At 40.7% G+C, this 23,458-nt stretch overlaps 1 protein-coding gene across 2 annotated transcripts in view; it reads left to right on the top strand.

Annotated features, from left to right (window-relative positions):
• The window catches only part of DCT (dopachrome tautomerase), a 36,033-nt gene that overhangs the window by 11,966 nt on the left and 609 nt on the right, over positions 1-23,458 (top strand). Inside the window, exons 5-7 of one of the 2 annotated variants that reach the window (XM_035002936.1) lie at positions 695-874; positions 5,569-5,704; positions 17,903-18,104. In XM_035002936.1, the coding sequence (XP_034858827.1) occupies positions 695-874; positions 5,569-5,704; positions 17,903-18,104 (518 nt within the window). The remainder of the gene's footprint in view (positions 1-694; positions 875-5,568; positions 5,705-17,902; positions 18,105-23,458) is intronic. The other variant, XM_035002937.1, reaches the window with a different exon arrangement.

The following is a 23,458-nucleotide window of genomic DNA, read 5'->3' on the forward strand; positions in this document are numbered from 1 at the left end:
GGGAGAATGATCTCTGAAGTATTGAGGAACACAGCATAAGCAAATGAGCAGCTTGTAGCCCATGGAGAATCCTGTCCTCAGTGATTCCTTTTAAATTTGTTTCTTTTTTTCTAGTACACATCTCAAAAAAAGATTCCCCAAGACGCTCTTCCGCCTTCCTTTATTATTTATACATTTATTAAAGGTTTTATTTATTTATTTGCGAGAGACAGCAAGAGAGAGCATGAGCAGGGGGAGGGGCAAAGGGAGTGGGAGAAACAGGCTCCTGGTTGAGCAGGGGCGCGAGATGGGGGCTCCATCCCAGGATCCTGGGATCATGACATGAGCCAAAGGCAGATGCTCAACTGACTGAGCCACCCAGGTGACCCTGCCTTCCTTTATTTATCTGTTTCCTCCAAATCTTCCTGTTTTTAACCTAAGGGCTCTAGCTCCCCTGTCCAGTGTCTTTGTCGAGCTTCCTTGAACACACCCCTAGTCTGGGCATGCATGTGTTTGCGGGGGTGTAGGCCAATCTAGCAGGGATTCCCCCCTTCTACACCCTAATCTTTTCCGATAGTGCTCCCCAACATGTTGGGATGGGTAACTATAATAAGATTTTGTCATGACTAAGATTTTGATTGGTTTGCTTGACCCAAAGTTATGATACTATCCACAAATTAAAACATTTCATTTTTACTCTCCTTACAACCCTTAGCCTGGATGACTATAACCGCCGGGTCACCCTCTGTAATGGGACTTATGAAGGTCTGTTAAGAAGAAATCCAGTGGGATTAAACAGTGAGAAATTGCCAACTTTACAAGACATACAAGATTGTCTGTCTCTCACGACCTTTGACAGCCCCCCTTTCTTCCAGAACTCTACCTTCAGCTTCAGGTTGGTGCTCTGAGCTCTGTTAGACTGGCATTTTAAAATACTTTAAGATTTTCATGCCTGTGGTTGTAATGAACTGGAAGGAGATCCAGGTGTTGGGAGCCATGTACAAAGCTAAGTAATGCAGAAGGGCTTGACAAGTGAGGATAACAAGGAACCAGTGTTAGGAAAGTCATCATCCACCCACTATAATGGATAGTGTAGTTTTAATATTTTCTAACAGTTATTCAAGACCATCTTTCGGATTTCTAATTATGGCCTATATAGGTACAGTGTTCAGAACTAGGGTACTTCTTTTTTTTTTTTAAGATTTTATTTATTTATTTGACAGAGAGAGACACAGCAAGAGAGGGAACATAAGCAGGGGGAGTGGGAGAGGGAGAAGCAGGTTTCCCGTGGAGCAGGGAGCCCAATGCGGGGCTGGATCCCAGTACCCTGGGATCATGACCTGAGCTGAAGGCAGATGCTTAACGACTGAGCCACCCAGGTGCCCCACCAGGGTACTTCATTAAACAGTACCAATGATTACCTATCACAGGTAATCATTGGTACTGCACCCAAAACCATGAAATGAACAACTTCATTAAGTATACACCAACAACAAAACAGAAGAAAGATAAATTAAGGAGTCGATCCCATTTACAACTGCACCCAAAACCATAAGATACCTAGGAATAAATCTAACCAAAGAGGCAAAGAATCTGTACTCAGAAAACTATAAAATACTCATGAAAGAAATTGAGGAAGACACAAAGAAATAGAAAAACATTCCATGCTCATGGATAAGAAGAACAAATATTGTGAAGATGTCAGTGCTACCTAGAGCAATCTACACATTTACTGCAATCCCTATCAAAATATCGTCAACTTTTTTCAAAGAAATGGAACAAATAATCGTAAAATTTGTATGGAACCAGAAAAGACCCCGAATAGCCAGAGGAATGTTGAAAAAGAAAAGCAGAGCTGGTGACATCACAATGCTGGACTTCAAGCTCTATTACAAAGCTGTCATCATCAAGACAGCATGGTACTGGCACAAAAACAGACACATAGATCAATGGAACAGAATAGAGAGCCCAGAAATGGACCCTCAACTCTATGGTCAACTCATCTTTGACAAAGAAGGAAAGAATGTCCAATGGAAAAAAGACAGTCTCTTCAACAAATGGTGTTGGGAAAATCGGACAGCCACATGCAGAGGAATGAAACTGGACCATTTCCTTACACCACACACAAAAATAGACTCAAAATGGTTGAAAGACCTAAATGTGAGACAGCAGTCCATCAAAATCCTAGAGAAGAACACAGGCAGCAACCTCTTTGACCTCAGCCGCAACAACATCTTCCTAGAAACATCGCCAAAGACAAGGGAAGCAAGGGCAAAAATGAACTACTGGGACTTCATCAAGATAAAAAGCTTTTGCACAGCAAAGGAAACAGTCAACAAAACCAAAAGACAACTGGCAGAATGGGAGGAGATATTTGCAAATGACATATCAGATAGAGGATTAGTACCCAAAATCTATAAAGAACTTATCAAACACAACACCCAAAGAACAAATAATCCAATCAAGAAATGGGCAGAAGACACGAACAGACATTTCTGCAAAGAAGACATCCAAATGACCAACAGACACATGAAAAAGTGCCCAACATCCCTTGGCATCAGGGAAATACAAATCAAAACCTCAATGAGATACCACCTCACACCAGTCAGAATGGCTAAAATTATCAAGTCAGGAAATGACAGATGTTGGCGAGGATGCGGAGAAAGGGGAACCCTCCTACACTGTGGGTGGGAATGCAAGCTGGTGCAGCCACTCTGGAAAACAGTGTGGAGGTTCCTCAAAAAATTGAAAATAGAGCTACCCTACAACCCAGCAATTGCACTACTGGGTATTTACCCCAAAGATACAAATGTAGAGATCTGAAGGGGTACATGCACCCCAATGTTTATAGCAGCAATGTGAATCAATAGATGAATGGATAAAGAAGATGTGGTACACACACACACACACACACACACACACACACACACACACACTGGAATATTATGCAGCCATCAAAAAAATCGAAATCTCGCCATTTACAATGACGTGGTTGAAACTAGAGGGTATTATGCTAAGTGAAATAAGTCAATCAGAGAAAGACATGTATCATATGATCTCACTGATATGAGGAATTCTTAATCTCAGGAAACAAACTGAGGGTTGCTGGAGTGGTGGGGGGTGGGAGGGATGGGGTGGCTGGGTGATATGTATCGGGGAGGGTATGTGCTATGGTGAGCGCTGTGAATTGTGTAAGACTGTTGAATCACAGACCTGTACCTCTGAAACAAATAATACATTATATGTTAAAAAAAAAAAAAGACGAAGATAGTAGGAAGGGAAAAATGAAGGGGGGAAATCAGAGGGGGAGACAAACCACGAGAGACTATGGACTCTGAGAAACAAACTGAGGGTTCTCGAGGGGAAGGGGGTGGGGGGATGGGTTAGCCTGGTGATGGGTATTAAAGAGGGCACGTATTGCATGGAGCACTGGGTGTTATACGCAAACAATGAATCATGGAACATTACATCAAAAACTAATGATGTAATGTATGGTGATTAACATAACATAATAAAATAAAATTAAAAAAATATTTGCTCATGCTCTTTCTTTTTCTTTTCTCTTAAATGTATCATGCACTTTCTGTTTATTTTCTTTTAAATGTATCAGACCTTAATATTGAAGTCTGAGATCTCAGAGGAGTATTACAGACCAAATGCAACTCAAGTCACAGCACAGCAATGACACCACAATACTTGAAATTTAAAGGCCAACTAATAATTCTCTCCCTCTAAAAAGACTTTAAATACAAAAGTAGGGATCCGAAGGGCTACGTGCACCCTGATGTTTATAGCAGCAATGTCCACAATAGCCAAACTGTGGAAAGAGCCAAGATGTCCATCGACAGATGAATGGATAAAGAAGATGTGGTATATATATACAATGGAATATTATGCAGCCATCAAAAGGAATGAGATCTTGCCATTTGCAACGACGTGGATGAAACTGGAGGGTATTATGTTGAGTGAAATAAGTCAATCAGAGAAAGACATGTATCATATGATCTCACTGATATGAGGAATTCTTAATCGCAGGAAACAAACTGAGGGTTGCTGGAGTGGGAGGTGGGGTGGGAGGGATGGGGTGAGTGGGTGATGGACACTGGGGAGGGTGTGTGCTCTGGTAAGCGCTGTGAATTGTGCAAGACTGTTGAATCTCAGATCTGTACCTCTGAAACAAATAATGTAATATATGTTAAGAAAAAAAAAAAAAGAAGAAGAAGAAGAAGGTAGCGGGAGGGGAAGAATGAAGAGGGGGGAATCGGAGGGGTAGACGAACCATGAGAGACGATGGACTCTGAAAAACAAACAGGGTTCTAGAGGGGAGGGGGGTGGGAGGATGGGTTGGCCTGGTGGTGGGTATTGAGGAGGGCACATTCTGCATGGAGCACTGGGTGTTGTGCACAAACAATGAATCATGGAACACTTCATCTAGAACTAATGATGTAATGTATGGGGATTAACATAAGAATAAAAAAAATAAAAAAAAAATAAAAAAAAAATAAAAAGACTTTAAGAGCTGTGGGAAATAAGTATGGATATAAATAAGATTTTAAGCAAAGATGAATGGGGCTCCAAAAAGACACAGTGGATAGATGCATGGTCTTCCCCCAAACCAGATTCTCTCTCCCCTGTGTGCAAATTATACAGGTGATGGGTTATTTGGGGCAGAGGTGGGGTAAACTGAAACATACAGAGGCTGTGCCAAGCGCAGCAGAGCTCAGGGTCTGTGTGGCAGTTGGACCCGGCTCTGGGTAGTGGCAATGGTCCTATAAAGGCTGACATTTAAGATTGTTTGAAAGGGAGCATACGTTTGTTTTTCACGGTAGTAAAAATGCTATTGAAATGGAGTGCAAGCTTTATAGATTTGAGTTTAGGGAATGGTTATCGAAGTGTGGGGCCCAGACTACCGTAACTGGGATCACTTGGGAGCTGGTTGGAAACACAAATTGTGAAGAACCAGCCCACACTTCCTGAATCAGAAACTCTGAAGTGGGGCATGAAATATGTCTTTCTCTCCAGTGATTCCCATGTATACTTAAATTTGAGGATCACTGAGTTAGGATAAGGACAATCTGAATTTCCTAAAAATGGGGAGGAGAAAAAGACAAGGATAAGTGGAATTTGGGGATGCATTTAGAATGCTGAATATGTTACAGTCAAGCTGGAGGTCTATTTAGTTGAGAAATGGGATATGAGGTTATATGCTAATTCAAAAAATATTTCTGATTACAGACCATGTGCTGGGCATGGTACTGAGCTCTGGCAATAAAAATCTGGAGAAAACAGTCTGTGTCCTCTAGGACTTCATAGTCTGGCCGGGGGGGGACAGATATGAAGGTATAGAATTGTCATACAGTATATAAAAGAGGTATAATCCAACTGAGCAGGTGCAGAAAGTAAGCATTGATTAAGAGTTCCCTCCCCTGATGGAAGATCATCATTAAAAGTTGGGACTAATTTGTAGTTAATTAGCTATGACAGAGCTTCCCCATCTCAAGTCAGAAGACTGTTATTTAGGCTGGAAACAAAAAAAGGAGACCTTTATCAATTGTAACTGTTGTCACTGACATACTGATTTTCTCTCAGGAATGCCCTGGAAGGGTTTGATAAAGCGAACAGCAACCTGGACTCTCAAGTGATGAGCCTACATAACTTGGTTCATTCCTTCTTGAATGGGACAAGTGCTTTGCCACATTCTGCTGCCAACGATCCTGTCTTTGTGGTATGTTCAAAGGCTCAGACTAGATGAAAAATTTTCTACGTAAGATGTTGGATTTATTTGCTTTTCAGTAAGATTAAGGTTTGGTGTGTGTTATATTCTCTTTGTGCACAATGGGATGTATTCAAATGTTAAATTCGTTTTATTCTACGCCCCAGAGGTGGTAGGATAGCATTTAAAGTCCCCTTTTCAGAAACCCACGCTTTGGAGATGGTTAGCTTTGGAATGACACCAGACAGGAGTTTATAGTCCAGAGTTGGATTCATAAGTTAGCATAGTGATATTATAAATTATAGCACAATTTAGTACAATTTATATAATAAATTAGTATAATGACAATAATTTTTCAATCATAAAATGAGTGATGTTGAAGATGAAGCCCAGCCACCCGGCACCTTTGGAAGAGCACACCAAGTCCACAGCTCTGTTGGTGTTTCATCCTGGCCCCCTCACTCACAAAGCGTTCTGCCTAAAAATGAGCTGTTCTTGCTGTCCTAATATCATTGTGTCCACTTTGGACTGAATCTTCCATGTAAGACACTCGTCATAAGATGGCGCAGACCTCCCTGGGTGTACAAGAACGGGTTCTTTTACTCCTTCTGTGTCTACTTGCTAATCAATCAATGTAGGTTTACCAGAATCCTGTCTTTACTTGCTTTCATGGTTATATACCACCTAGTAATGAGTTTACTTGAGAGGGTGAGGACTATGGCCAATGTCCACCTGCAAACGCAGGAGGCTACCAATGTGTAAGAGAACCTGGTAGTGCTGAACAGAAAAATTGGTTTGGGTCAGTTTGCAAACTTGCAGTTATATTCAGTCATTTCTTTTTTTGTTTGCAAATGAGTAGATTCTACCCAAACTAATTAAGGATAAAAGAATTAATTTATTGACTTAAATAACTGGGAAACAGAAGGGTGCTGAATCTAGCGGCTCAAACGATGTCAGCTCTATCTCCGTGTTCATAAACAACCTCTTTGCAGGCGGTAACCGAGCTAGCCATCGGCAGCCACAAATGAGCACGCTACCAGCTTAGCACGTGGGGCAGGGGCCGGAAGCAGCCACGTTACCATAGTATCGGAGAACAGTCCCAGGATTGGCCAGGCCTGGATTACCTGCCCTCCGTGAACCAATCAGTATGGCAAGGGGAAGGAGGTACTCTGATTGGCCAGAGCAAGGTCACATGTTCACCCCTACTGTCCGCGCATGTGTGTGACCCCAACACGCACAGCTTTAGGGAGCTCCCTGCAGGAAAGAAAGTTTGTGTTAGCCAGAAGGGGGACGGAGGGTGGGGAAGGAGTGCAGAGCAGAAAAAACGACAAATGTCTTCAATTAATACAAAAACCACATTTGATGTTCCTTACTTTATGAACTGGCTTCCTATCTCTGAGAGGAAATACAGCCAGTACAGAGAGAGCTGTTGTTGGCTACGGAGGAACCTTACGGTTCTTTAAAATTCAAAGTGTGATGAACTAACTCCCTTGATGCATGTTTGAGTCCGATTTCGGTCTCACTTTAAAACAAAAGGAAAAACAAAGAAACTCGACAGTGGGATTATAATGTTAGAATCCCAAGCTCTGTTAGTTTTAAAAATCTGTTCACCAAGGGGCTCTCTGGAGACTAACAAAACAGGGGGGGTGCAGGTCGGGGCCATGTTATCCCAGCTGTCCTTGGTCAGCGCCCTCCAGCCGAGGACTGCGAGGAGCTGCTGTAGTGGGGCACGTGGTCCCGTGGTTCCATAGGACCGAGGCTGGTGTATTCCTTGTTGTTGGGACAGACTGGGAAACCATGGAGTGTGGCTCAGGGGCTAGAAAAGAATGAACAGGATTTGGGCTTGTGCCAGCTGAGATGGGGAGGGTGTAAGGAGGCAGGGCTTTGCTCTGGATTGGATGCTGTCAGGAAGCGGGGCGATTCTATGATTGAGTACCCCAATACTTCTCAGTAATTGGTAGAGCAGTGGGAGTCGCTTGTAATAGCCGGGAAAGGGCTAATGTTCTTGTTAGGTATTGTACGGTTTGGGCAATGTTCATATTTTGTCTACATTCAGACACAGTCATGGAGTTGCCTTGTTTTTGTCCTGACCCATCACGGTCACAGAGTGACCTTGTTTGATGTTGATGTTCCATGATTGTTTATCCCCCGCAGAACACCAAGGCCTCTTTTTTTTAATTTAATATTTTTAAAAAGATTTTTATTTATTTATTTGAGAGAGAATGAGACAGAGAGCATGAGAGGGGAGAGGTCAGAGGGAGAAGTAGACTCCCTGCTGAGCAGGGAGCCTGATGCGGGACTCGATCCTGGGACTCCAGGATCATGACCTGAGCCGAAGACAGTTGCTTCACCAGCTGAGCCACCCAGGTGTCCCCACCAAGGCCTCCTTGATAGAGCCAGGCCCTCTCTGGCTTTAAAGATACTTAACTCACTATCCACTATTTTAACATTGTCTTCAGGGTTGTGTGTCTTGAATGGATGGTTTCAAAGCAATTAGAAGAAGAAATTTCACCACTGGTCTTTTTTTATTTTGCCAGTATTTTGAATTCAAATTAATTTAAATATTATCTAGTATAGATTGCATTGTAGTAAGCAAACACTTTATGGGTTTTTTCTTTTTCCAGAATTTTCCTCACTTTAATGTTAATTTTAGTAGTGTATCTTAGTCTGCTCAGGTTGCCATAACAAAAATAAAATAGACTGTTAAACAACAGAAATTCATATCTCACAGTTCTGGAGGCTGAAAGTCCAAGATCAAGGTGCTGAGTGATGTGGTTCCTGGGGAAAGCTCTCTTCCTGGCTTACAGACCCCTGCCTTCTTGGTGGTGTGTCCTTACATAGTGGAGAGAGGCAGAGATCTCTGGGGTTTCTTCTTATAAGAGCACTAGTCCTATCATCTCGGGGCTCCACACATATGACCTTATTTAACCCTAATTACCTCCTTTAGGTCTCATCTCTGAATATAGTCACATTGGGGGTTAGGGTTTCAACACATGAATTTGAGGGGGTCATAAGTCAGTCCATACCATCAGTTTCTAGCAGTTTGTTTTTCTGGACTCCTGGGCGGCCACATGGCATAGTCAAAAGAACACTGGATTACAAGTCAAATAACTTTTTTATTTCGTCCTGAATTGTGCCATCTTGGGAGTCTCCTTGAACTGTGTGAAGCCTCTGTTTCCCGCTCTGCAAAGTGCAGGTCACAGGGCTTGATCTGGTGTTGGAAGAGAGTGGTGTGCTCATTAATGCAACACTGAATAGATTAGAATAATACAAAGCTGCTTTAGAAACTGCCAAGTACAAAACAAAATTTACCATAAGACAACAATGTGTTTTATGGTAGTCGCTGGGAAGAATTAGAGAACTATATGTTGGCTTTCAATTTCCAAACCTTAATTAAGGTTTCTTATCTTGTTCTCCATGGCAGACAGTTGTGCCCTAAGGCAATTTTACTGAAAGAAATACTGAGGTATTTCAAAGGTGACTTATTATTTTTATCTCCACCCAGGGTACCAAAAAAGGAGATATGAAGAGGGAGGGTAAATGTATAGCTCACAATGCTCTGAGCTTGCCTGGTGGTGTGAAGGTCTGGGTAGGTTTCTGGATTCCCGGATAGATGAGTGCCTGGCCAGGGTGAGCTGTGGGAAATCCAGAGATGGAGCAGTTGATGAGCTATTCCTTTTTTTCTAAAAAGTGTTTCTTCCCTCATATTTGTATAACAAACCATGAAGGAGTTGTGAGAAATGTGGACTCTTGATCCCAGCCTTTAGCAAGGTGGGGGCTTACGTGCGATATCTCCACAGCTGTCTTAGCTCTTCTGTAGGATGCTTGCCTTTTTATTGGTTCTAACTGGGTATTTCACACCATTTTTCTGGCCATTATCTCATCCATCAGCTTATGCCACACAGTACGTGTTCTCCCTTCTCTGCTCTGTATCTTTACATCTAGTTATCTATACTATATTTCTCTAAATAAATTTTTGTAAAACATACATTTTCAACGATATAGTTTATACACACAGTCCATATTCATGAGAAAGAATGTCACAGGACTCCTTATCCAGTATGCCAAAATATTATGAGCAGAACAGTGGAATCTTCTGGCAAATTCAGGATTATATGCCTCCACACAACCTTTCTCTCCTACTAAAGGAAAGAAGGGTACTGCTAGTAACTTGCTTTTCAACACCCGAGGTTTCTTATCTCCTTCTTTGGAGGATGCCCAATTTGTGTGTAGGGCTTGGCAGATAGTGAGTGTTTTAGGCTTTACAGGCCCAATATCTCTGTTGCAACTACTCAACACTGCCTCTGTAGCGTGAAAGCAGCCATAGACAATACATGAGTGAGTGAGTGTGGTGTCCTAATAAAACTTTATTTAAAAAACAGGTGGTGAGGGGCGCCTGGGTGGCTCAGTTGGTTAAGTGTCCGACTCTTGATTTTTGGCTCAGGTCATGACCTCAGGGCCGTGAGATTGAGCCCTGCATTGGGCTCCGAGCTGAGTGTGGAGCCTGCTTGGGATTCTCTCCCTCTCCCTCTGCCCCCCACCTCATGCTTTCTCACGCTCTCTCTCTCTAAGAGAGAGAAATAAAAAACAGGTGGTGAGCTCTGTTTGGTCCACAGGCTTTAGTCTGCCAACTCCTGCTCTAAGGAATTAATGTCCGTTCTCTGTAGTATGTTTCCTCTATCAGTCATGTTTCTCTTCCTGCTCTAGGGAGCCACATTATGACTTTACGGATGAGGAATTCTGTGACTTATGTGTAGTTCAAAACACTAGATATTTAATCATCCTTACCTTCATTACTTTTAATACCTTTAATATTTTTTTTTAAAGATTTTATTTATTTATTTGACAGAGAAAGACACAGCGAGAGAGGGAACACAAACGGGGAGTGGGACAGGGAGAAGCAGACTCCCTGCCGAGCAGGGAGCCCGATGCGGGACTCGATCCCGGGACTCCAGGATCATGACCTGAGCCGAAGGCAGTCGCTTAACCAACTGAGCCACCCAGGCGCCCAATACCTTTAATATTTAAAATTTTGTTCTTCTTTGGTATAAGTTGTCATGTGCATATAAACAGATGAAAAGCCACAGCCTTTTTTTTTTTTTTTTTTGCAGCCAGGAAGCGTTTTGGCACTAGTTGCAGAACTCACAATGACTTAGGCTATTCACATCAAGTTTCATGTTGAAACCACTTTAGGCTTAAATAATTTTTGCACATATTGAGATCAGGTTAAAGCATTTCGGTTCAAAGAGTGATAGCTTCTGGAATTTCAAATTCACAAGGCAGTTTATGCAAATATATTGCATGCAATATTTATTAAAATTATTTTCCTGAAATCTCTTCAAGCAAGAGAGGGGCAAAGTTGTATCTGATCACTATAACGAGTAAAAGATATAATGTTAAAATACAGGAAAAACTCTGAAACCAATCTCTGAAGTTCTAATAACTCATAAGGTAATTGAAGGATATGCACGCATTTATCTGGAAAATATGATTAGGTCACAGAAATGCTAAGTAGTGCCGTCTTCAGTATTGAATTTAGGTATAATCTAGGGGGAGAAAAAGGAAAACCAAAAGACCCTAACATTAAATAGTTGAGTTAACGGCCAAGAAAGAAACAATGTTACAGACTAAATATTTTCCTTCCAGCTTCAAAGGAACTATTCTTTTTTTTTTTTTAAAGATTTTATTTATTTATTTGAGAGAGAGCATGAGAGGGGAGAGGGTCAGAGGGAGAAGCAGACTCCCCACTGAGCGGGGAGCCCGATGTGGGACTCGATCCTGGGACTCCCGGATCACGACCTGAGCTGAAGGCAGTCGCTTAACCAACTGAGCCACCCAGGCGCCCTTCAAAGCAACTATTCTTAGGGCTGTATTTGAATGTTATTCTTTTAGAAAGGTACATTTGGCAAGTTCTAATTCTTTCAATTCTTAAGTGACTGGGGGATTCATAGGGTGCATGGCTAATACGGCATAGCTCATGTGTTTGTTTGTCATCTTATACATTGGACTCCTACATGGAATAAGATGTATACACAGTCTTATCATCATTTGTATTTCTTAACAATGACTAATAGTTGGGTAAGATAACTCCATTAATTTGGGGGGGGGAAGCAAGAAAAGAGAAAATGAGTTTCTAAAACAAGAATCTAATGGACTACATGAAGTTAATACCCTTCTGACTCTACTGTTCTAGGCTGTAATAAAATTAGTAAAATTAATAGGTCATAATAACAAGTATGAAATACTGGTGAATTGGTATGAGTTTAGTTAAAATTTTAAAAAAGACGAGTATAGGACATTGCTTCTCTCTCCCCAAGAGTGAAGCACTTAAAAATGGATCCATTTTATTTATCTTTCTTACAAAAGAAAAAGCATATCAGTTGGTTAAGCATCTGACTCTTGATTTCAGATCAGGTTATGATCTCAGAGTTGTGAGATCGAGCCTTGCATCAGGCTCCTCGCTCAGTGGGGAATCTGCTGGAGATTTTCTCTCTCTCTCCAATCCTTCCCCCCTCCCACCAAATAAATAAATCTTAAGAAAAAAAGGAAAAGTATAATTAGGCTAATACCTTGAGTATTTAAATTAACATGTTTTACATTAATTTTTTATTTTTTAATAGTTTAACAATTTTTAATGATTTAGAGTTACAGAAATATTGGCCAAAAGGTTTTTTTTTTTAAAGATTTTATTTACTTATTTGAGGGAGAGTGAGTGAGAGAGAGAGAGAGAGAGAGCATGAGAAGGGGGAGGGCCAGGGGGAGAAGCAGACACCCTACTGAGCGGGGAGCCTGATGCGGGGCTCAATCCTGGGACCCTGGGATCATGACTTGAGCTGAAGGCAGATGCTTAACTGACTGAGCCAGCCAGGTGTCCCGGCAAAAAGATTTTTAATTGTCTGTAATTCCATCTCAATTTTCTGCTTATTTCCTCGCATATTCTATGTTTGTACAGTTGTACTTATGAACACTGTTTAGGTTGTTACATCGTTTCCTAAATACTTCCTTTTCAAAAATTTAAAATAGATAATGCACATAAGGGGTTCAAATATAAAAGACATAAAATGAAGACTCTGTATCAATACCATCTAGTTATTACCATTTTCCCCTATTCTTCCAGATTCATTTTATAAATATACAAACAAATATGTTATCTGAATGGCAGCATACTATAGACATGTCTGTGACTTCATTATTTTTATTTTTTACTTTTTCTAAATCATTCCATATCAGTTCATAAAGGCCATTCCGTTCCTTTTTTAGGGCTGTATAGTATTCTATAGTGCAGCTTCATCCTGAAAATTTTAGCCAGTTTTCTGTCAGTGGGCATGTAGGTAGTTTCTAATCTCTTGCTTGGCAAACAATGTTTCAGTGCATGAACACGTAGAGTAAGTCAAGAGAATAGAATTACCATGTCAAAGATTAAATAAATGCATTTGAAATGTCAGTAGATACTGCCAAATTGCCCTCCAGAAGGTTGAATAATCCTACATTTATTTATTTAATGTATGTATTTTTAAACAACTGAGATAAAGTTAATAATTCCTAAGGAATGTGACACCTTGGTGAATTTTATAAGAGCTGAGGTATTGGAGATGGTGGCTGGCCATCTGCTTGGGCAGAGCATCCCAGGGTGGCAGGATTTCTATACTCTTGGTCTAGGGGATAGTTTGGTTTTTTAACTTGACAGGGGCTAAATGGCACCTGAAGAAATTCTTTTCAACTCTAAACTTTGTAAGGATAAACCCATGTTCTATTGAGAAGAACTAAACCTATGCTAAGAGATGAACTGCATACTCTTTGTCATTGATGAAATTAAGTAGTATAATGGCAAACCACATTTATATACAAATCTAAAGTGGTTATAGCATTGATTTGGGTTCCTTTCTCCTAGAGCTTTGGTGATTCCTTAGACATGAATGGCCTGGGAGTATCTCAGTTCTTATCTAGAATCTCTTCTGACATCCCCCTGGTTTTCTCTCTCCCACCTGCTTATGACATATGCTGAACCAGTGACTTCTTTTAAAGCTGTTGAACTAATAGCAGAACCTCTTATAGTCATCTTTTTGCATGTGTTCAAAGTTTAATCCTTAAAGTATAAGCTTTCTTCCTCAAGCGCTCAACTGATACTTCTTTTTTAAATTGAGATATAACCGACATATAAAATTAAGTTAGTTTCAGATGTACAACATATTGATTCAATATTTGTATATATCGCAAAACCAGTCATCACAATTAGTCTAGGTACCATGTGCCACCATACATAACTGTATTTCTTTTTATATACATGCTAATATATCTTACATACAATGTATATTGCATATATTTTAGGTATACTTATTTATATTTTGTATACAATGTTATTATACAAATATATGTAGAAAGGGTACTTTTTCTTTTCTTTTCTTTTTTTTTTTTAATTTTATTTCTTTATTTGAGAGACAGAGAGAGAGCATGAGTGGGGAGGGGAGGGATAGAGGGAGAGGGAGAAGCAGGCTCCCTGCCCAGCAGGGAGCCCAACGTGGGTCTCGATCCCAGGCCCCTGGGATCATGACCTGAGCTGAAGGCAGAAGCTTAACGGACTGAGCCACCCAGGTGTCCCTACCTTAAGTTTTAAGTGGAACCTCCCATATGAAACTGGGTGTCTATTGTGTGATTTCCGAGTGATCATATATGAGTTCTCAGAGGAGCAGAACATTATCACAATAAAATTCACTCTGACCATGAATGATGTCTTCTAGATAGGAACACATGAACTCAAGTGGTGAACACCACAGTGTGCTGGGTGATGTACTGGTGTCTGTGGTCATTATGGCAGGAATCTGATTGTGCAGACATCTAAGTTAAGGTTAAGTTTGATAGTAACTATCCTCCAGTGATCCTGAAAAAGATATGCACGCTTTCCCTATATTTTATTCAAGTTTCTTTATGCCTTCCAGCACAATAGCCATTGATTGATTGCTTTTTTTTTCTGCAAGGGTTGCATTTAAAAATTTTTTACCTTGAAAGCCCATAGAATCACACTTTCTTCAACACTGCCTCCAAGGTAAAAGTTTTTTTCTTCCTGTACCTATCCTTATGTGTTGGAGCAAGATAGAATGGGTTTGTGAGGCAAATTTGTAACCTCATTTCTGAAGCACTCAATTTTTAATACCCAAATATAACTATGTATCTCTGTAGTGGATATAAGGCAACCACAGTATACTGTTACTTTACTTTTGCTTTTATTTATTACCCTCCAATTACATGTAGCCTTTACAGAGACATTAACTGAGCTCATTTTTGACTCATGTGAAACAAAGATACTATTAATTTCTCAAGAGCAATTCAAGGTATCTTGTTTAGGAACAAAGTTCACAACTCTAACAAAAATACCTATTCTACAGACTGCACCACTTCTCTTTATGGCTGTGGATATGTTAGTGCTTGCAGCATTTTGTTTATTGCATTCTTTGCATCTTCTTGGCACACACTAACCTCTTTTACTCCATTCTATAAATTGGGTGCTCTGTATATAGTTCCTACCCCAGCATTTATTGTACAGTGTTTTATAGCCCTTCTGAGACCTATAATCTCTCCTTATTATTTTTCCCTGTTCTTTTATCTCTCCAAATTATGAATTGCTGCAGAGTCTTGTCCCCTCCTTAATTATTTACACTTTGTACTGGGTGAATTCTGGTGTTTTCCAAAAGTTATTTGCTTCTTGCAGCACTGAATCTGGACCTTCCTGTGTCCTGAGAGTCCCTTGTCTCTTTTTCTAATCAGAATTTGATCTCTGACTTGAACTCAGACAGTATCTAAAAGCTCGGGAGATACTGTGTGACCTTCTTTGGAAAATACACTCTGGTACGCCCCTAGATACTTTTTATGTGTATCACTTAGGATTTGGTTCAGCTGCTTAGAACAGAAAACCCGTTATAGAAGCCCAAACAAAAAAGAGGTGCATTTTTCTCTTAATGTAAAAGATCCCCAGTGGCAGGTACTCCGGGGCTGGTATTGTATCTCCAGACTCATCACAGACCCTTCTGTGTTTTTGCTCTACCACCCTTGGTGAGTGGCTTCTTTTCCTAACTTTGTTAATTAGCAATTAAGATTGCTGCTGCAACTCCAACCATCACATCCATGTTCCAGGAAACAGCAAGGATACATGGAAAGGGGAAAAGGGTCACTTTTAAGCTGAGAGCTCCACCTTTAAAGAACTTTCTTAGAAGTCCCATCCAGTGACTCCTAGTTCAATCTCAGGGATAGTTTGATACATTGCCTCACTCAAAAAAAAAAAAGGAAGTTACAGAGGAAGAAGAGAGTGGATATTTGGTAAGCAACCAATAAATAGTGCATGTTATCCTTAGGCATTCAGCCTCTATTGCTTGGGCTCCATGTTTGTGGCAAAAGTTCTATTAGAAACCGGCAGGCTCCCCAGGCTACAGCTGGAGGATGAAGCACAACTTCCCTGTATGGGAACCTTCTAACCTTATCTGGAGTTCCCGGGATTCAGGACATGGGGTACGTTTTTGGCAGCCTACATCCACAACTAACACTTAACTCTTTTTCCAGGGCTGATGACCTTCTCTAAGCTCTCCTTGTAGGAAACGTTGATCACTTGCATTTTCACATGTCTTCCAAATCTGTTGCTTATGCAATAAACGTTATACCTTTATTTCTTTGGAGCTTCAATTTTGTTACTCAAGTCTAAGATTTTAGAATTAAGAAAAAAAATCTTCTATCTCTGTAAAAGCCCAGGTCTTAAAATTTGAGGTTTTTGTTTTTAAGATGATTGTCTCTGCCATGAACTGTAAAAATCCATTTGGGAAAAAACTCCTTGAGTACATTACTTGATTCTTTTGACTATCTTATATGTAGCCATGTGAAACAATATAGGTAGAAAGTTCTTGCTGTTGCCTGATCAGGGCAACATCCTTCAGGGCAGGGACCCTTGCATTGGTCTTAGATAGACTGATGCCAGAAAACAGAAGAAATGCGATAGCAAGTTGAGGAAACAGCACCAGATAGAAAGGGGCCTCTTTAGTTGAACTGTACAAAAGACAAAACTACTTTGCATGGCACAGTCTTCAGACAACAAATTCTTATTTAAACATCAACTCTGTCCAGGTTGCATGCTAAGCTGATGCTTCAAAGGTAAAAAGACCCAATCTCTGACCTTTAGGAGTTAGGGGTGTTGTTAAGGAAAATAGATAAATAAGTAACAAGTTATAGTATAATTTGGCCAGTGCTCTAATTGGAGTACAAGGAATAAGGGTGAATGAATTCATAATGAATTCGTTTGATAAGCATTTATTGGAATAAGTACTCCCCAACCCCCATATGACAGGCTCTGGGATGACAGCACTTGGGACCCAGGGGAAGAGAAGGGAACAGTGTCCCTAAGGCCTTGAACTTACAGTCTAGAAATAAAAGAGGAACCCAGCATAAAAGTTGGGCTGAACTCTCACATTTATGTCGTGTTGCAAAATTGGGGCTATGAATGTGGAAATTTTGCTGTTAATATTTTAAAACATATAATAATTGCTGTAATTGAGAAGGACTGTAATAACCTCCTTGAGAAAATAAAAATGAGCACTGTGCACATCACAACATTTTTTAGACTTTCTTTTGCTGGCATAACACTGAAAATTCAAATGAGAGTGTTATGAAATGAGTACATAGAAGGGTTGTCCTGCTGAGAAAAATTTGAAAACCCATTTTGGAGATTTTCTTCCTTCCTTCTTTCCTCCCTCCCCCCCTCCCTCCCCACCTCCTTCCCTCCCTCTTCCCTCCCTCCTCTCCCCTCTCTTTTCCTTCCTTCCTTCCTTTCCTGTCCATTTGTTTCAATATTGTTAAGCAAAGCCTCTTCTTCCTCTTCTGTTAAAACTAAAACCAAAGATATCTATCTTATACTTGCCCTTCTCTCTCCAACTTAATAATTAACATTCACTTAGCAAAGGCATCCGATGTTCCCAAACCAGTGTTAACTCTGTTAATGAACTTTCATTTGTTCACTTGACAAGGGGTTGATGATCCTGTTTGGAGAGATGCCAGGCAGCCTTGAAAACATAACTAAAAATGTCAGTGGGTATGTCACTAAGATACGGTTGGGTACAGAGAAGTTCCTCATGTCCAGAAGAACCCCATTCCACTTTAGAGAAAGCTCCAATCAGATTGGCCTGATTGGGACAGACAGATCAATGTCAAATGCCATGTTCAATTGTCTTGCAGGTACTTCATTCCTTTACCGACGCCATTTTCGATGAATGGATGAAAAGATCCAATCCTTCTGTGGATGCCTGGCCTCAGGAGCTGGCACCCATTGGTCACAATCGGATGTATAACATGGTTCCTTTCTTCCCTCCGGTGACGAATGAGGAATTCTTTTTAACTGCAGACCAACTCGGCTACAGCTATGCCATTGATCTGTCAGGTAACAAATACAACTTCTGTGGGGATAATCCACTCATCTTCTGAAGGACTTTTCTTTCTTTTAAAAAATGCAAACCAAGACCTTATATTCAAGTACTCAGGTCTAGTTAATTTTATTAGCTGTTTTCTAGAATATATATATTAAGCAAAATGAGCCTTTAAACTACCAATTAAACATCAGAAAAGGGACTAGTTTGATGACTGAATTAATAAATAATAGCATATAATTAATATATAATAAATAATCTGAATTAATAAAAAACTGGTTTGAAATGTCTAGCCAATAAAATCAAAATGCACTAGCCACATGTGGATGGGGATCATCAGGACTTGGAGAATCATTACTTGAAGGAAGGGCTTGGTTTAGGGTGAGGCAAGTGTAGCACTTGCCCTGAGCACAAAGTTCAAGGGGAAACCAAAAAATTCAGTAACTGAGATAAATAATAATGTAATGTAATATTTTCTTAAAATCAAAATTAAAGCAGAAAAGATGAATACACTATCAAAATTCTAAATAAAGACAGGCAGTTGTTATTGTTGTTTATTCAACCCTGCATTATTTTGTAATGAGACCAGTTATTTCCAGTTAGCCCATACCAGCCCTGTTGGGTGGGTTTATGAGGTTGATATTGGCCTGCCAACAGATTGGGCTGCATGGGGCTTCACGTATATGTGTTCTTAATTAAAGTTCTTTAAGTCATGTTTTTACACTGTAGATTTTTTATTAGCTTTTTTCCACTTGGTTAAAAATATGGGAGGATATTTTGATAAGTATATATATGGACACATATTTTTCTATTTGCCCAAGCCCCAATATAGCTCCATGGGCCATTTAAACAATCTTAGGACAGGTTGAGAAAGAAAAGACAAAATAATAAAAAATACCTTATTTTGTCCAGAACCCAAAAAAACACACAGCCCATCTGCTGGTGAGTTTTCCCCACTTGTGTCTATTCCATCTTCCCTAAATCTCTGCCTATGGTGTAATCATAATGACCTGTGAGCTGACATCTCTCTCTCTCTCTCTCTCTCTCTCTCTCTCTGACTTCAGAGTCTTTTAAGCCCTGGAATCTGTCCCTTGCCTTTCCTTCTAGTCCTGCAACTTTGCTTGTTTTCCTTACTGATTTAAAGTTTCCTTTCTCAGGACAACTGAGATATCTTTTTGAAACTTCATTCTCTTTTCTCTGGAATTGAACATAGTAACAATCACAAAGTTTGGGATGTGCATTTGCCCCTACTTCCATTCCTCTGACATCAGCTAATTAACAGGTGTAGACTGAGAGTTTGAATTTGCCCAGAATGTGTTAACTCATTAGGAGACACAAATTCATGTTTCACGTATTGGTCTGACAAAGAAATTTACAATCTTGCCTGGGGAGACATAACTATAGCTGAAGTTTGGAGAAGGAAGTGGGGCATTTGGGAAAGGTTTCTTTTTTTTTAAGTTTTATTTTATTATGTTATGTTAGTCACCATACAGTACATCATTAGTTTTTGATGTAGTGTTCCATGATTCATTGTTTGCGTATAACACCCAGTGCTCCATGCAGTATGTGCCCTCCTTAATACCCATTACCGGGGCTAACCCATCCCCCCACCCCCATCCCCGCTAAAACCCAATTTGTTTCTCAGAGTCCATAGTTTCTCATGGTTCATCTCCCCCTCCGATTCCCCCCCTTCATTTTCCCCTTCTTACTATCTTTTTTTTTAATTTATTTTTTATTCTTATGTTAATCCCCATACATTACATCATTAGTTTTAGATGAAGTGTTCCATGATTCATTGTTTGTGCATAACACCCAGTGCTCCATGCAGAACGTGCCCTCCTCAACACCCACCACCAGGCCAACCCATCCTCCCACCCCCCTCCCCTCCAGAACCCTCAGTTTGTTTTTCAGAGTCCATCGTCTCTCATGGTTTGTCTACCCCTCTGATTTCCCCCGCTTCATTCTTCCCCTCCCGCTACCTTCTTCTTCTTTTTTTTTTTCTTAACATATATTGCATTATTTGTTTCAGAGGTACAGGTCTGTGATTCATCAGTCTTACACAATTCACAGCACTCACCATAGCACATACCCTCCTCAATGTCCATTACCCAGCCAACCCATCCCTCCCACCCCCCTCCACTCCAGCAACCCTCAGTTTGTTTCCTGAGATTAAGAGTCTCTTATGGTTTGTCTCCCTCTCTGGTTTCATCTTGTTTCATTTTTCCCTCCCTTCCCCTATGATCCTCTGTCTTGTTTCTCAAATTCTTCATATCAGTGAGATCATATGATCCTTGTCTTTCTCTGACTGACTTATTGTGCTTAGCATCATATGCTCTAGCTCCATCCACATTGTTGCAAATGGCAAGATTTCATTTTTTCTTATGGCTGCAAAATATTCCATTGTATGTATATACCACACCTTCTTTATCCATTCATCTGTTGATGGACATCTTGGCTCTTTCCACAGTTTGGCTATTGTGGACATTGCTGCTATAAACATCGGGGTGCATGTACCCCTTCAGATCCTTACATTTGTATCTTTGGGGTAAATACCCAGTAGTGCAATTGCTGGGTCGTAGGGTAGCTCTATTTTCAGCTTTCTGAGGAACCTCCAGACTGTTTTCCAGAGTGGCTGCACCAGCTTGCATTCCCACCAACAGTGTAGGAGGGTTCCCCTTTCTCCGCATCCTCGCCAACATCTGTTGTTTCCTGACTTGTTAATTTTAGCCATTCTGACTGGTGTGAGGTGGTATCTCATTGAGGTTTTGATTTGGATTTCCCTGATGCCGAGTGATGTTGAACACTTCTTCATGCGTCTGTTAGCCATTTGTATGTCTTCTTTGCAGTAATGTCTGTTCATGTCTTCTACCTATTTCTTGATTGGATTATTTGTTCTTTGGGTGTTGAGTTTGATAAATTCTTCATTGATTTTGGGTACTAGCCCTTTATCTGATATGTCATTTGCAAATATCTTCTCCCATTCTGTCAGTTGTCTTTTGGTTTTGTTGACTGTTTCCTTTGCTGTGCAAAAGCTTTTTATCTTGATGAAGTCCCAATAGTTCATTTTTGCCCTTGCTTCCCTTGCCTTCAGCGATGTTTCTAGGAAGAAGTTGCTGCGGCTGAGGTCAAAGAGGTTGCTGCCTGTGTTATCCTCAAGGATTTTGATGGATTCCTGTCTCACATTTAGGTCTTTCATCCACTTTGAGTCTATTTTTGTGTGTGGTGTAAGGAAATGGTCCAGTGTCATTCTTCTGCATGTGGCAGTCCAATTTTGGGAAAGGCTTCTTGAAGGGGAGGGGTCTTGAGTCAGATTCAAAGAAATGGTGGATTTTCTCTAGGGGAGGCGGAGAGAAGGGAGCATTTTAAATTGAAGAAGGGCAGGGAACAGTGCTGTGAAAGGTGTAGTCTGTGTAGAGGACTGCGTGAAGAAGCCTGGCTGGAGAAGGCTTGGGAAGAAGATTCCCTGAATGAAGTCTGGATCTGTGAAAAGAGCCTGGTTAGAGACGGCCTTAAAAGCTAGGCAGAAACCGGGCGCCTGGGTGGCTCAGTTGGTTAAGCAACTGCCTTCGGCTCAGGTCATGATCCTGGAGTCCCGGGATCGAGTCCCACATCAGGCTCCCTGCTCGGCAGGGAGTCTGCTTCTCCCTCTGACCCTCCCCACCTCATGCTCTCTCTCTCTCATTCTCTCTCTCTCTCTCAAATAAATAAATAAAATCTTTAAAAAAAAAAAAAAAAGCTAGGCAGAAACCACAATGAGATGCTGCTTTCCACCCATTAGGTTGGTTATTACTGACCAAGCAGTGGGTAATAAGTGCCGATGAGGCTGTGGGGTAATTGGAGGCCTTGTGCACTGCTGGTGGGAATGCAGAGTGGTACGTGGCCTCTGTGGAAAACAATAAGGAAGCTCCTCAAAAAATTGAACATCAGATTACCTTATGATCCAGCAGAGAATTGAAAGCAAGTACCCAAACAGATTATCTGTAAACCTCTGTTCATAGCATTAGTCACAATAGACAAAAGAAGAGTCATTGTCCATTGATAGCTGAATGGATAAACCAAGTGTGGTGTATGCACAGATGGAATATTATGTCGCCTTAAAAAGGAAGGAAATCCTGTCATATGCTACAACATGCATGAGTCTTAATTTGCATGAGACTATAATTTTTGAAGATATTATGCTAAATGAAAAAGCCAGTCACAAAACAACAAAAACTGTGTGATTCGCCTTATGTGAGGTCTCTAGAGTAGTCAAATTTATAGAGACGGAAAGTAGAAAGGAGATTGCAGAGGCTGGAGGGCTGGGGTACTGGGGAGATATTATTTCAGTTTTGCAGGATGAAAAAAGTCCTATGGTGGTGATGGTGGCAGAATGCTGAATGCACTGATGCTTGGACTGGAGCACTTAAAAATGACTACGATGGTGAAATATACGTCATGTGTATCTTACCACAATTAAAAGAACAATCATTTTCGGTTCCTGAACAAAGAAATGTCAGAATAAACATCTGTTTTTTTTTTTTTTTTAAGATTTTATTTATTTATTTGAGAGAGAGAGAATGAGAGACAGAGAGCATGAGAGGGAGGAGGGTCAGAGGGAGAAGCAGACTCCCTGCCGAGCAGGGAGCCCGATGTGGGACTCGATCCCGGGACTCCAGGATCATGACCTGAGCCGAAGGCAGTCGCTTAACCAACTGAGCCACCCAGGCGCCCCTAAACATCTGTTTTTTAAGAAGATGGTTCTGGCAACAGATGTTGGATTGTAGCATGAGGAGAAAAATTATAGTCATCTTGGAGGAATCCCTGCAGGATGAGTAAGGGCCCTCTGTGGAATGGAGGAAAAAACTAGAAGGGGGATTTTCCATTTAGGCAAGTATAGCGTATAGAATAAGAACCCAGGTGAGAGAAACTGAATTTAAGTATAGCTGACCTAGGGGCGCCTGGGTGACTCAGTCGTTGAGTGTCTGCCTTTGGCTCAGGTCATGATCCCAGGGCCCTGGGATGGAGCCTTGCGTCCGGCTCCCCATTCAGCGGGGAGCCTGCTTCTCCCTCTCCCTCTGTCCCTCCCCCCGCCCCTGCTTGTGCTCTCTCTCTTTTAAATAAATAAATAAAATCTTTAAAACAATGTAAAAAAAAGAACAGCTGATAAGAGAGTTTTTAAAAGACACGACTGACAGGCATAGGTACATTAAAATGAAATCCATTAATTTTGTGGAGAGTGCTTATAAAATATTATTTGAGTCGAGTATTAGATTTATCAGGTGGAAGATTCAGATTTTATTCACAACCCTTTAAATGGGTACAGATTTCATCTGCTCCTGTTGTTGAATGTCTTCTGTTATAATAGCCCATCTGATCGGTCTTACACATT

The sequence above is a fragment of the Mirounga leonina genome, unplaced genomic scaffold, assembly GCF_011800145.1.
Source record: "Mirounga leonina isolate KUSES-001 unplaced genomic scaffold, KU_Mleo_1.0 Mir_127, whole genome shotgun sequence".
NCBI classification, from domain to species: Eukaryota; Metazoa; Chordata; class Mammalia; order Carnivora; family Phocidae; genus Mirounga; species Mirounga leonina.